Below are 15529 nucleotides of genomic sequence, written 5' to 3'. Positions count from 1 at the left end.
AATGCTTAACTTCTTCGCCTGCTGGAGCTCAGACCATTCCAGAATCCACACTCCCCTGACTGAAAATCCTATTCCTACGATCCCAGATAACTTAAGATCTGGCACGGCTGCTCAGTAGTAAGACAAAGGCGCTCTGCACATGCTTAAAGGCACTGTGTGTCATTTCACACATTCCTTGACACTGAGAAGAAGTTGGACTCCTGGTTCAAATTTAAGACCTGCTGCAATAATAAGCTGGCCAAAAAAAATCAAAAGTGATCTCTCTGTCCTTTGGCACTTGTGTTTATATCCTGGTTCTTTATTTCCATTGAAATGATCTGACTGCTTAATCTAAATGTGTGTGTATGGGAGTGAATACTAAATTTCAAGGTCATCTTTTAAGGAATGTTCATGGTGCCAAACAAGATGCCCACCCTAGATATAGTTCAGGAATGGAGAACCTGCAACCCTCCAAATGATGCTGAACTGCAGCTCCCATCATCCCTGACCATTGTTCATGTTGGCTGGGGCTAATGAAGTCCAAAAAGACCTTGTGGTGGGGCACAGGTTCCCCATCCTTGCTTTTTAAGGAATTGGGCGTTGTTGGCTACCAGGAACAACTGCAAAATATTGCTTCATTCCTCATATCTGGTAACCTTTGCATTTTGTGTGTGTAGTTTTAACAGCCTGATCTTAGATGCAAGTCCTGCTGTATAAATTTTGAATTGTACTCCCCTCCTTGTCCCTTCTCTTCCCCTCCCACAAGTAACTTCTTTTGCAGGGATACTCTTTTTTTGCAGAAAACCTCCACAGGCAGCTTGTCTGTGCCATAGTGACCTTAAACTCAGCACACCTGTATTTCATGGCTATCATAAACTCTGGAAATGCACAGGCTTGTTAAAAGCAAATGCTGGCCTGCCTTCATACAAATGCATTTGCTGACAGGCTATTGATCTTCTGTAGAGGTTTCCAAGGAAAAAGAACGAGGTGATTGTGTGTCCCCCCCCCCCCAGCCCTATATACTTTTGCCTTTGTGCAGAAGTTCCTCCTCCCACCCCAGCTTTATTCTCCCCACCCACACTTGATAGACGGCACTGATTTGGACTGCCGGTGGGGTGTTTGCTCCACCACATGTTTAGCCTAGTTGTGTGGGTCTTAATTAAATTAAAGCCCCCAAATGGGAGTGGAGTCAGCTGTTCCTTGTTAAAATCTATTTCCAGCAATTACTGGCAGCTCTGTGTGACATTAGCAGTCTTTAAACATGCGGCTAACAGTTTAAATCCTAAAAAGCGGAGTAGGTGTAGTATCATTGGGAAATGAAAGCTCTGCCTTCAGAGGGAGGGTTTTGTTAAAGAACTTGTATTCCTTGGAAAACCACACACTTCACGACGAGGAGTTAACTTTCCAAGCTGCTCAGACAATCAACCTGTTTCTTCTTCTTCTTGGTTCGAGGTCACAAATACTGATCCGCAGTATCTATCTAGTGTCCCTCCGCCCCTTGGCTGCATCATGGCAACTTTCATCCCGACTATATTTTATTTCATTATGTCAGGATTTTTTATTAACTTCTGTTATCTGTTCCACTGAGAAGCAAGGGGTCTTATTTGTAGAGTGTGGCCACACCTCCACAGTTTCACTTAAAAATGTGAAAGCTGGTTCTGCTCTAATCACCTGGAACCTAAACTAATGCTGAAGGCAGCAATTCACCCTTTAATATTACAAAACCTGGTTGAAAGCTGACTGCTGTATTGGAGAGGGGAAATAAAACCCATGGGAGCTGAGAAGCACGGATTGTGCTATGAAGTTAAGGCTGTTACAGTTCTACTTTATCAACGCTTTGATTTATTTTAGGAACAAAGGTTTTTCTTCTCCAGAAGTAATTGTTTCTTATTTATTTATTTATTTATTTATACAAATATTTATCTACCGCTACTCATAACAATTGAAACTTTTAAATATCACACAAAACAATATGATAGAGAATATTTAAAAGTTACAGTCAGAAATCAGCTAAGCATTGTGGAAAGATGCATTCTTCATTGGCTGCATAATAAGCCTGTAAGGTTTGCAGCAGGTGTTTAAAAGCTGAAACAGAAGGCACACTAAGGACTCAATTTCTTGTTGTCATTAAATGAGCCTTGCCAACTCTGGAAGCAACCGGTGATGTTAGCTGACTTTAGAAGCTTTTGTCTTGGGAAGTGAGGAAAGTCCCTTCTCAGTGCAAGGATGCCAGCTGCAAACCTTAAACAGGTGTGTGTGTGTGTGTTTTTACGAGCACTTTCATTCAGATCAAAGCACGTTCCCCAAACTACTTTTGCCATTGACGCATTTCACAATCTGAGAGCCGCTGTGCAGTCCCTTGGTTGCTAAATTAGTGAAATGGCTTTGCCTGTGGGTTAAGCAATCCTTCCTCCCCTTTTATCCGCAGCACTGTCATTGACTGTGCCTCATGCAAAAGGCACAGATGAGATAAAGCTTTCGCGTTACTTCTGATGGCAGTCGGGAGCTTGCCCAACTCATTAAATAAGCAGCCTGCAGTAATTCTGACGGGTTCTTACGTCATCCCAAAGCTTACTAAGAGCTCTTCTACACTAAATTTGACCCCTCACCTTTCCACCTTTCACCAGAAGCATTGTCCTCCAGAATCCTCCCAGCTCATCCTGCGCAATAGACGCCAAAGAACTGTTGCTAAAATGTTCAAATTAGTTGCATTCTTTGTTTCATCAGTACAGCAATATCTTCCTGCCTTCATGCCTTCCTTCCTTTGACCTTTTGGGGTAACATGCTGCAAGTGTTATCCGTAGCTCACATCCATGACTCAGATAAGGAGCTCAGGAAAGGGCCAGGGCGCTGTTTTTCCTTCTTCTTTTAGGGAGAAAAGTTGGTGTTTTAGGAACTTCACAGTGTTTGCATTCCACACACACACCCTTTAAAATGCATGTGGATATGAAGAACTTCTAAGCTTCTTGCCTGTTTAAAAGGGGCAGCACAGAGGAAGGCTGAGAGGGTTGTACAATGTCATGTTTGGGATGTTGTCTGAAACTTCCAACTCCTAGCAGTGCTTGATTTATAACACAGAACACAACTACTTTATAGTATGATCGTGGGACATCCAGCAAGTATAAAACAATGCAGCTACAGAAGAACATGGATCATTTCCAAAATATAATTATAAATGGGCCTCTTACATATGTACCTTAAGTATGCATATAAACTCCGTGAGATGTATGAGCTTGCTTTTTCTGGGTAATCTCGTTTATATTAGGTTTAATTTGCGACAAACAAGCTCTCATCTCCTCATCAACACAGAGAAGCCTGTGTCTTCTCTGACCTTTCATATTGAAAAACCCTCTTCACAACAGCATGTCTTGGAGAACTGCAGGAAGAATAGCCAGCACTCTTGAATACTGTTTCTGGTTGTATATCCAAATTATTTGGATACCATACCATACTGCACTGAAATGTTTAAATGTTTCTTTGATCGCCCTTGAATCTTCCTGCCCCACTCTTTGAGAACCTCTGCCCTGGGGCACATGAGATGAGAATTCTGGACTGAAAAGGCACAGAGGGAGAGGATCATATTAGAGCTCTGCTGAAAATTGCGCAGCCATGAGAAAAGAAATTGCATTGCAAAACATGTCAAAGGGGAGATAAAGAAATTGGTGAGATTCTGAAGGGTGTGTGTGCCTGGTTTATATCACGCCTGCCTTTTGAGGTGGCTGAAGGGTGCTTGAGAGTGCCTTTTCTTACCTCCATCTCACTGAGTGGTCTGTGCTCCTGGGGAATATTGCCAGGAGGAAACTCCTTCCACAATACAGGCAGCCTGGGGAGGTGGCAGAGTGTTGGAAAAATGTTTCCCGGGAAGGGAAAAAGAAAGAAACACGCCACCCTCTGCCACATTGCTGCAACATAGTAAGCTCAAATCCCAGCACCCACCAAAATTCTGAAGTGTCCTGAGAATGAAGGCTTTAAAAAAAGATTGTCTAGGCTTTAGGCTGTTATTAATTTATTAGTTGTTTTTTTTAATCATCAATTTACCATATGGTCCCATGGTGGGTTTTATGAAGTTTGTATACTGCTGGTTTTAACCGCTCTCCACCATATGTATAGTGTTGTTTTAATGTAATATTATTGTGAGCTGACTTAGGTTGCCTTTGGAGAGGAGAGACAGGTAATAAATTTGGGGGGGAAGTTAATTTTAAACAATCGTATCTACTTAGATCCCCTCCCACGTCGTTTCTGGTTAAGACAAACCGTCATCTTGACCATTATTGCCTATTATTAATATTGTTGTAATTTCATTTCTTTTTCTAGTCCACCCCAGGATAGTTAACAATAAAATGCAACGTTAAAACCACAGTGTGGATAGATGACCCTCGGACAGATGACAATTCCTTGAACCTATTATATAATAAATATGCAATTCAGCAGTAGACTGCCTTGTAGCCCACTGGTAGAGCACCTGCCTTTTACGCCAGAGGTCTCAGGTTCCAACTATTGCATCTCCTGGCAGCACTAGGAAAAAACCCTGTCTTAAACCCTGGAGGGTTGCTGCCAGTCAGTGTAGACAGTACTGATCTAGATGGACCAATGGGTCTGACTTTGGTATAAAGCAATGTTCTCTGTTCTGATATGCTGCAAAAGCTGGAGAAAGTAAGTATTAAGCTGGCCCTGAATGAGAATAATGTGCCGGGCAATCTGATCGCAACAACGAGGGAGTTCCCTAGCCAGGGTGCTGCCACAAAGAAGTAACAAGGGGTAACAAGGGCCTCACTGGCAGAACTCACAGCCCAGGCATGCCATGAGAGAGGCAGTCATTCAGCAGTTTGGATTCCGCCAGCGCCTTGAATAGGACCCAGTCCCTGACAGCCAGCACAGGATGCTTCCAGGATTGCTGTAATGTGATCCCATCTTACTTCCCCTAAACCACAAACAGGCAGCAGTGCCCTGCACCGGCTGCAGCTTCCAGGCCGCCTTCAAGGGAAGCCCTCTGTAGAGTTCATTGCAGTAGTCAAGCCAGGCGGGGCTTATCAGAGCACAGACCCAGAGGTGGGTCATCCCCATCCAAGAAAGTAGAGTGTAGTCAGTGGCTATCAGAATGTGCTTGGGTCCTTGTTGCGAGTTTCACGTAGGCATCTGGCTGGCCACACTGAGAGCAGGATTAGATGAGCCATTGACCTGATCCAGGCGAGCTCTTCTTAACGTTCTTATGATGACTGTCACCGCTATTGGCACTTTATCTCTGTATACATAAATCGCTACTGAGTCTCCCAAGTGCTAGACAGACACTTTAGGCGTGTGGGGCTGCCATATTGCAGTCTGCCATTGCCAGTCTCCCTCAGCTTATGGAAGAGTTTCTAGTGTGGTTGGGTAAGGCTGCTGCTGCTTGGGACACACAAATTTGACTCCTCTCCCATGTCCTATGTTCTTCAAGTCTGAGCTCCAACCCTCTGTAGGAAACACATTCCGTCTACACGACCCTGGTTCTTCCATCCTGGCTGAATCCCACACATGACGATGTTTGTTGCACCTGTTGTTCTGTCTTGCTCTTTGTTCCACCGAAACGATGTTTTTCCAGAAATCTTCTGTGTTTGCAAAATTCCGTGGTGTTCTGTCTGTCTTTCCTCCCCGTTCTTTTTTTTTTTAAATTGCTTCCCATTGGATCTTCTTTTTTTAAAAGAAAAGAAATGTGCTGCACTTAGCTTTGACTGTAATCCAAGTGCTGTATTTTACAGGCTTCCTTTCTCGAAAGGGTAGATTTATCTGACATCCTAATTTACCGCTTGCTCTGGGGGAGACAGAGCATCCTCCGGCAATTTATTACCATTAAGTGGGACAGAATATTGCTAACCCACAAGAAATCTGTAAAAAATTGCTCTTGCCTCTTTTTTAAGTGGGTTGTCGAGGTTCCCCTCCCCCCTTCCACATCGTTTTGAACCCGAAAGCATTCCTGTTTCCTTCCCTGGCGCTTAGCCACTGTCATCGCCTGGCAATCCTAAGTCGAGCCAACCTGAACACGTGGCATTCTTGAGGACGGTTTGTGTACTCGGTAACGGGCAAACCTCTTCTCGGCCTCTCGGGGCTTCCGAAGAGAGCGAGACCGCAGGATGCCAGCTGTTTGTGAGCATGTTTGTGGTGTTGGTGATAGTCGTTTTGATGTTTACTCTTAACACAGCCTCCCTGCAACCCCCTGGGGCACCTCCTGATCTTTTGGACCACAAATCCCGGCCGGCAGGCCTTGTGGCCCGAAACCTCTTGAGGGCACCGGGTTGAGGAAGGCTGCTATAACATGTCTTCTTCCTTCCCGTCTCTGTGAGTCCCCACCCCATGCCCTCTCCCCACCCACCCAATTGTTAATGGCTTCATGTGATCTATTGCTGTGTTTTCCTCTAGTTAGGCCTGGCAGGAAAGGACGGCGGCGGGTCTTCAGTCTCTCGGAGGCTGACAGTCACGGTGGACACTGGGTTTAGGCCTTCCGGCAGCAGCTGCAGCAGCATCAGTCCTTGCAAAATCCCTTCAGGCAGGTTTCTCCTTGGATGTGTGTGTGGTGTACGGCTCCCCTTCTCACTCCCCTCGTCCTCCCCGAAAAAGAGATTACGGGGCCAAGGGAGTGTTGCTGCGATCCTCTTCCATGCATGCAGAAACAGCCAGCTGCTGTTCACAGTGCAGTATCATCCAGGGTGTATAGAGGCCTTTTCCACCCTTCCTGGCTAATTCCGCTGAAAGAGAGCACCTTGGTTGTTCAGCCTGGCTTCACCCCACAGCCACTCCCTTGCTTTCTTCCTTGAAACAAAGAGCAGCTCTTCCCACTGGGTTGCGGGAAGGTTATCCAGGTCTCCACCGGAAAAGGTGGTCCCAAGGTTCAAGATGCCAGACTCCTGTATCTTTTGGCTCTTGGGTAGCGTAAGGCTCTTACCTGGCACCTGAGCTGTCGGCGCCTTAGCATTCGGCAACTGGGAACTCACCTGACAGCAGGTATCAAGGGATGGAGGTGGGAGTATTTCTGCCCCCCTGCCGTAGCTTCAAGCATCAGTTCAGATAGGTGAGAATGAACCCCAGTTCTCAGAACCTTTTAGCAGGAATTGGTTCAGGCAAGCTGTGTTCACAGCATGACGGAATTGGAGTTTTGTGTTTCCTTTCAGTTTTTTTAAAATGTGTAAAGTCTGTGTTGCTGCTTTCTCTGTGTGTTGGACGCTTTTTGGCTCCCTTCCTTACAATATTGTTTGCTACCTGCTTTTATTTGCAGCCATTGTCCTTCGAGGCCATGATCAGTTTGCTTCTGTATATTTTGAGATCTGCCTTTTCCTTGCAAAGCGGGGAGCTTCCTTAGGTTCTCATGAGAATTTGAGGCACCCCCTCCATTTCCCCAGATCATTTAATGCCTATCTCAGGGCATGGGGAAACCGTGGCCCTTCTGAAGTTGCTAGACTACAACTCCCATCACCCCTGACCATTGGCCACATTGACTGGAACTGAGTCCAGCAACATCTGAAGGGCTACAACTTTCCTATCCCTCTCCAAACTCTTTAATTTGTCTAGTTCATCTTGCCATTCGGGTGCTGTTTGGTCCAAACACTGGTGACAGTGGCAGGGACTTCATTTATTTACCTTTCAGGGGCATTTCTCTTTACACCAAAGTCAAAGCAAGTAAGGATAAGCATTTCGGGACAGAAAAGTACTTTCCGCACAAACATTCAGGTGTAGAAATTAACCCAAAAGGTCTCCCTTTCCATTCTGACTTGATTTTCTCCACCCCATGCCTCTTCTTTATGTTTCGGGTGGATGAAGGCAGATAGGAAGCCTCCTTCTGCAGGCATTTTTGACATGTGAAGACTGACAGTGAGCCATACACATCTTGCAAATCTCCCATCAGGCCATTCACAGACCTTGCATGGCTGTGAAAAGCGAGATGTCCCTTGGATTCTTCCACCTACCACCATCAGTCCCACTTTGCAAACAGAGCTCGTCCAATTCTATCCCATAATTCTGCGAAAGAAGGCTGGTGTGACTATATAGCCTGCTGCATTGAGGAATGACAGCCAAAGATTCCCCGGCCTGCATCTTCGGCTCTCTTTGAATTGCGGCAATTTGAAGGGTGAATTTTACTTTACAGGGAAAGCTTCAGTCGATAGCATTGATCAGTCAATTAATCCTCATAGCCCAACTGAGAAGTGCTATAGAGATTGTGCTCATTAATTACTCAATGTCTCTCGGCTTGCCGGCATATCGGACAGCAGAGACTAGCATGGTCCCAGCGGGTACAGATTCCAGTAGTGCAAAAGAAAGAAAACCTGTCAAAGCTGTCTCAGCAGTAACCCATCTTCTCCAGCCCCCCACCCACCCAACAACCTGGTGCCGTCCAGTTTTTATTGGATCACTCCCCACAGCATACCTGACCGTTGGCCATTCTGTAGCTAATGGGAATTGTCAGCCAACAAAGCCTGGATGGCACCAGTTTCGGGAAGGCTGATCCACACCCAACGCTGAACTGTGCGTGGTGATTTTTAAGAGTCTGTTGGCTGGCTTGCATGTTCTCACACAAGCCCTTGGGCAGGGAGCTAGGAAAGACCTCTTTGATTCTCATACACATTCTGTGGTGTCCTTGCCCATCCTAAGGCCCACAGTGCAGCTGGGAGTTCTGCCCAGGATCTCTTGTGTAGGTGATCCTTGGGCACAGGATCCTGGGGCCCTTTCTTCCCGTGCTGCTTCATTGCAGGCCCTAAATGTTTCATTATTATTCATTTACTCATTGTTACATTTCTGCCCCACATTTACTCCAAGGAGCTCAAGGTGGCATACACGATTCTCCCCATTTTATCCCCACAACAATGCTTTAAGGCTGTGAGACTATGACTGGCCCCAGGTCCCCCAGTGAGCTTCATGGCTGAGTGGGGATTTGAACCCTGGTTTCCTGGGTCCTAGTCTGACTTCCTAACCCCTATGATGAACTTGCTTGTACAGTGTGGACAGTCTAGGCTTGAAGGAAACAACAATAATAATAATATACCCCGCCCATCTGACTAGGTCGCCCCAACCACTCTGGGCAGCTTCCAACAAATATAAAAACACAGTAAGACATTAAAAACCTCTCTATACAGCGCTGCCTTCAGATGTCTTCTAAAGGTTGTATAATTACAGTGGTACCTTGGTTTTCGAACATAATCCGTTCTGGAAGACCGTTCAACTTCCAAAACGTTCGAAAACCGAGGCGCAAAGGACAGCCTGCAATTTCAATGGAGAAAATGGGGGGGGGGGGCTCAGTGGAAGCCGTTCGACATCTGAGGCCCATTTGAAAATAGAAGCAATTACATCCAGGTTTTCGGCATTCGAAAACCAAAACGTTCAGCTTCCGAGATATTTGTAAACTGACGTATCACTGTACTTGTTTCCTTGTCATTTGACAGGAGGGCGTTCCAAAGGGTGGGTGCCACTGCCGTGAAGACCCCTGCCTGGTTCCCAAAGCTTCATGTATTGCAGTGAGGGAACCGCCAGAAGGCCCTCGGAGCTAGATTTGTGCAGCCGGGAAGAGACTGGCCATACCTTGGTCTCCTAATTAGTGTCCATCCACTTCCAGAGACAGGGCCCGGACTGACAATTTGCGTGGGCTCAGTTTCACAACACGTCACTCTAGTTCCCATTCTTCCTAGTGTTTTTTCCCCTTGGGCTTTAGAAGCCGCGGAAGCTGCCTTATTCCCAGGTCATGCCACTGGTCCACCGACCGGCAGTGGCTCTCAAGAGGTTCTTCTAATGCCGAGGATTGAACCTGAGACATTCTGCATGCGAGATGTTGTACTGCTGGGCTGCAGCCCTTCTCCTTTCATTGTTATTTCCTTCTCCCACTCCCCTTACCAGGAGAATTGAACTGGCTCCAATGGGCCAGACCATTGTCCCATCTAGCCTAGCAAGATCTACTCCAGCTGGCTCTCCTGGGCAGAGAGAGAGGCCTTTCCAGGGATGGAACCTGATGTAATTGTTATTTTAAACATTAAAAAAAAGCCATGTTCTGCCAACGACCTCCCCATTACTGAAAACTGGCTGGAGTTTTACTCCCTCCCAGCTGACTTCCTTCACATGTTTGCATTAGCCCAGCTCCCTTGTTTCTGTGTGTATATAACTCCTCCCTCCCTCCTGTTCGTGCAGACACCCCCCCCCCCGACCTCCAACAGACTGTACAGAATCCCAAGCCCAAGAGTAGACATTCAGAGGACCTGCGATCTACAATCTTCCATTGCATCCTTCCCTCTGAGCCTCTGCGATCAGGCGTCCCCACCACTTTGCCAGCACAGACTGAACTGGTCTGCGTTGTATTTGCATTTTTGAATTCAAGGAAACACTGGTGGTGGTGTTGTTGGTTTCTCCCCCTTGCCCACTCTGAGCTGAAACAACTCTGCCCTTTTCTCCTCTCCCTCCTTTTTTGGCACAAGCCCTGCACCTTTAAGCAGGAGAAAAAAAACCTTCTTAAAGGGGTGGCACCCCCCCCCCCCCGCTATATATCTACTCTCCAAAAATGTGGGAAGGATTGGGGAGGGAGAGAAAGAGCAATGGGTGTCACCATTTCCTTCACAGCTTTTGGTCTCTTTTTTTCCTCTCCTTACAGAGCCGTGGTTTGGGACTGCCAAGCAAAGCAAAAATTAAGTTATATTTCCCGGACATTAAAAATATGCATTGGCTTGAAGTCCTCTTCTGTGAAAATAAGCATAACCAACCCTTTACCCATGAAAGGAACGGCTGTCTGTCATTTCAACTCCACCCAGCCCTCTCATTTCCCCCACTGTACTCAAGTTTAATTCTCAGCTTCCCTCTTCCCCTTTCTTCCACTGCTGGTTTTGGCTTTGTAGTGTTGTTGTTGTTTTTTAAGTTATGCAGCACCCCTGCCTCTCTGTAGGATTTCTGTTGATTCTGCACAAGCAAGAGTTCCGTTTGAGAATGCCAAATCCATCGTGTCCACCACTCACTGCATTGCTTCGAGGGTCGTTCTGCAGATACCTTGTGCTGAAAGGGAGATATTGGAGTCGCTTTGCATTCGGCCAACTTGCCCAGTCGAACCTCCTGAAACAATATGCAAACCGAAGCGCCGCCAACCGTTTGAAATTTGCGCTTCTCTGAATTTTGCAATGCGGTTCTCCAGTCAGCTAATGCATTCAAAAATGCCAATGCTGGGACGAGATGTCCATTGAATTGCACACAATAGTGAAAACAGTGTACAAACTGCATTATGTCAGGGGGACGCGCTTGGTAGAAATTAGCGTATGAGGCCAACTTGCACACCAAAATGTGTGTACAAAAAATGCTGGGGAATATCCATGAGGATTTTTTTAAAAATTGCACACTGAGAGTGGATAAGTTTTTTAGAATAAGAAAGTGAATGATGCTGTCAGAACAGCAGGGTAAAAACATTTTTGTGGGAAGTGATAAGAGAGTGCTTTCTGAGGTCACTGGGGTCCCCGGCTCTTTTAGAGGCCAGCAGCGTCGCATGATGCACTTAGAGGAGATTATGTGCCCATCTGAACCAAAATGCCTGGAGCAGTTGTCTCTTGGGTGTCACAAAAGCTGGGGATGTTCTGCAGCAGTCACACAAAGAGAAACATTAAGGGAAGCACAGCTACTGAAATTGCATTGCTTGGTGCAGCTATTTCCCTCTTTAGTCAAAGCTCACCTTTCCAGGGCTTCTTTCACCCAGTTTCTTTCTTTATTCTGGACATAGCCATCCATGCCTCTGTTGCTGTTCTTGTTTCCCAGAAATCTGTCTCTTTTCTGCCCAAGGGTCCTTGTACCCCGAAGAGCCTGGAATTGGGGGCTGCTTCTGTCAGTGGATGCCCACAGGCGTCAGGGATTGCTCCCTGAACACTATCTTCAGTACCAACCAACATAAGAGGACCGAAAGTGAGATGGTGCAGGGACAATCTGTAAAGCTTCACAGCCCATCATTGTTTTATTTCCTTCTAAACCTGCATTACAGTTTTAAACTTCTCAGAGAGGAAAGCAGGAAAGCCTGGCAGTAAGGATGGTAATAACAGTATCACAGAAATAACTACAAGCAGTAGGAGGCATTAAAATATTATGCCGCAAACAAGTCAGCAAAAGATAATAAGATCTTGCTTAAAAATCACGCTGTATTCTTGAATAGGAGGACTCTCAGATGAGAGAGCTCTTCTTCCTCTTTGGCAATCGCTCGTAGCCAAGTAAGATTGTCTTCCATCGAGAAAGGTCTAGCTAGTTAACAGTGTTTCTCAAACTTAGGTCCCCAGCTCTTGTTGGACTACAACCCCCATTATCCCTAGCTAGCAGGACCAGGAATCAGGAATGATGGGATTTGTAGTCCAACAACAGCTGGGGACCTAAGTTTGAGAAACACTGGAAGACACCATAGGTCAGCCTTCCCCCAGCCCTGGCCCCCTGCAGATGTTTTGTGCTACCACTCCCAGCAGCCTGCGCTGACGGCTTGACGGGAGTTGTAGCGTGAACCATTTGGAGAGTGCCAGGTTGAGGAAGTCTGCTGTAGGTGGACCTGCTGCCTCCCCTAGATGTCCCCCTTTCCTGATCTCAGCAAACGGAAAGAGATAACAGTTGCAAATCAGAAGTCTTCTTCGTTGCTGGAGGGGCAAGGTCAAATTTTCATAGTCTTTTTTCAATTTTAATTTTTAAAAAGCCCTTTGAGAGTGGAATGCGTTTTTCGAAGAAGGAATTAAATAATGTTGTCAAAACAGCAGGGTAAGAAGAATTTTGTAGGAAGAGATAAGAGAGTGAGTGAGGGAAGCCAGAGAAAGGCAAGGCAAGCAGAGTTTGCAAGTGAACACTGGAAATAAGCACTGAGTTGGCAAAATTAAAACCACAATGTTGAGTTTTGGTATTTGCATGAAGGTTCTGCAGAACTAACCCTTCTTCCATGCTGTTTTTTGTTTGTTGTTGTTTTAGGCTACAACAGCTCCTGGTTCTTGCCACGGGTGCAATGTAGCCAAGTAGCACTTTCCACAGGTTAACTAGGACTAAAGCTGCACCAAAGGTCTGGGTCAGTGTCAGGCAGCTGTCTGTGTTGCTAGGGAGGCATGGGGAACCTTGTGCAACCTTTGGCCCCCCCAGATCTCGCTGGACTTCAAGTCCCATCAGCCCCAGCAAGTGCATCCAAAGATCAGGGACGATGAGAGTTGCAGTTCAGCAGCGTCTGGGACGCCAAATCTCCCCCTGCATCTAAACTAGGTTATCATGGAACCCACAGGTGACTTGAGGCCAGACTGTGTCTGAACTGAGATTTGAGCCCAAGCCCCCTTTTCACCACCCTGAGAAATTATGTTTGCCATGCACAATATTATCCTTTTACTGCAGCTATCCCCCACTTTTTCTCTCCAAGGAATTCCAAGCGGCGCTCAAGGCAGTTTCTCCCTGTCCCCATTTAATCCCCACAACTATCCTGTGAGGTAGGTTAGGCTGAGAGGCAGAGACTGGCTTAACGTCACCCAGTGAGCTTTGTGGCTAAGTGGGGATTCACACCCTGGCCTCCCAGGTCCTAGTCCAGCTCTCTTTGCCACATTGATTTCTATCTGAAGAGGTAGCCCTTTTCGGTTAATGATAACGCTCATTACACCCAGGCATAATATGGTTGTTTTCCTTCTCTCTCTCTCATTCGCCTGAACAGATGACTCAGCAGCCACTGAGCAGCCTCAGGCATCCTCTGGTCACTTGCCGGCACCGGACGACTCTTCTGCACACAACTCAAAGCCTGGCAAGAGGAGCACAGAAGCGGAAATGGCCAATTTATCTCCCAGCCTCATTCCTGCCCCGCAGCCCACCATCTCCCTCATCTCAAATGACAGCACGGACACCTTGAGCGTGGAGTCCCTGACGCTGGTCCCGCCCATAGACACGGACAGTATTCTTGCCGTCAGCGGCAATCAGCTGCCAGCCGCAGAACCAGGTGTTTCCACAGAGACCGACGGACAACAAACTTAGCCGTGCGTCAAACCGTGGCTCAGAGCGTCGGGGACGCGAGCGAGCAAGCACTCTCCCGCGAGCAGTTGAGCCAGCGGAGGCGTCACTGGCTGCTTAGCGACGTCCCTCAACCCGTGTCCATCTGCGCCTCTTGATGAAAATTCAGCGTGCGAAGCGGGCTTTTAAAAATAAAGATGGGAGGAACCTTAAACTTCAGTGCAGGACTGGCCTTGCACGCTGGTGTTAGAGGGAGGCGAAGGAAGGAACTTAAGGGAATTGGTGACGGACGGTATTTTGGAAGTACCTGGCTGCTTCTTCCTCTTTTCTGTTGCTCGTTTTTAATGCCACTGTCATAGTCCCACCTTCAAAAGCCATGACTGCAACCGAGCAAACTAAACTCTGTCGTGATCCGAACCAGTTTTCTGTCCGTGTGATGCTTTTCCACTTCATTTGGAGGAAAGGGCCGTAGACCAAGGAACTTTAGTAAGGTGTGTGTGTGTGTTTCCCATTTGGGCAAATCTTCCTTCTAGCCTGCTGAGTTCTAGTTTTCGTTTTGTTCGGAGGCATGAGCATTCTGTTGGGAATCCCAGCCAAGCTGGCGGCTTGTATTTATAGCACTGTAAAACTTTAATATCCAACTTGCGTGTATTCTGTGTCTGAAATAATTTTAACTTGAAGTTGTACGCACATCTGTTAGCGGGGGGTGGGGTGGCTTTGCAAGCGAACACGAGAAATTCGGGTCTTTGGCATAACTCTAAAGGGCTTTATTTGGAGGAACACATGGGGGAATTGCGGGCAAGGTTTTGTGTAAGAGATTTCAGAGGAATGTAAAATATTTTGGCATACTGATGTCCTCGTTTATTTTGTGGCTTCTTTGTCGTCGTCCTTGGTGCTCTCCTGCCGCGGCAGCCTTCAGAAGGAACTTTGTTTATATCCTCATAAATCCAGTTCGCATCCTACTGGCATTAGTTTCTGGGTACCAGCATCTACTCACTTCTCAAGCAGGTAAAGAGACCTGCCCTACCATTAAACAGAGTGAGGCAGCTGCCTCGGGGGGCAGATGCTCAGGGAGAACAAGCAGCAGCCCCTCACTTGTCCCCCAAGATCTCTTAAGGCAGCCAGTTACCCCAGTGAAGGAAGCTGTCGTCACCAGGGTTGAAAGAAGCTTCAGGTACCAGTTCAGATGGATGCTTTAGGTAGAATGAGAAGGCAGCCTCTAGTCCAGCGGTTCTCAACCAGATGTTGTTGGACTACAACTCCCATCATCCCTGAGCTCTGGCCTTGCTAGCTAGGGGTGATGGGAGCTGTAGTTCAACAACATCTGGGGACCCACAGGTTGAGAAAGGCTGCTCTAGTCTTTTGCTAGAAAATTGTTCTATTATGTTTCACACCTGTAAGGTCCTAGCAATGTTTGGGATTCAGCAATTGAGTCCCATAAGCAGAAGCCCTGTGCAAGGACTCCTATTTGCACAGCGGGGCTGCCCCCCCGTGTGCCCCCCAAAATTGGGAAAGGAAGGGGAGGGGCGATTGTTCTATCTGGCAAGCTGCAGTGCTTGTCCTGGCAGAATGATAGACATAGTGCAATGTAGAATTCCTCCCAGCATTAAATCAGTTAAATTAATAG

General features: G+C 46.8%; 1 protein-coding gene across 3 annotated transcripts in view; it reads left to right on the top strand.

The window, feature by feature from the left end:
• The window catches only part of CLEC16A (C-type lectin domain containing 16A), a 97448-nt gene extending 82694 nt beyond the window's left edge, over positions 1-14754 (top strand). The window contains exons 23-24 of one of the 3 annotated variants that reach the window (XR_014213661.1): positions 6373-6499; positions 13613-13748. Coding sequence is in view for 2 of the 3 variants with exons in the window: in XM_082199650.1 (XP_082055776.1) it covers positions 6377-6499; positions 13613-13926 (437 nt within the window). In the remaining variant the exon portion in view is untranslated. Of the gene's footprint in view, positions 1-6372; positions 6500-13612 lie in introns of all 3 variants that reach the window. The other 2 variants (XM_082199650.1, XM_082199651.1) reach the window with 2 other exon arrangements.
• Positions 14755-15529: the final 775 nt, after the last annotated feature.

This window comes from Podarcis vaucheri (genome assembly GCF_965113315.1).
Source record: "Podarcis vaucheri genome assembly, chromosome: 14".
In the NCBI taxonomy this organism is placed as follows: domain Eukaryota; kingdom Metazoa; phylum Chordata; class Lepidosauria; order Squamata; family Lacertidae; genus Podarcis; species Podarcis vaucheri.
This window is presented reverse-complemented; position numbering and strand designations above follow the sequence as displayed.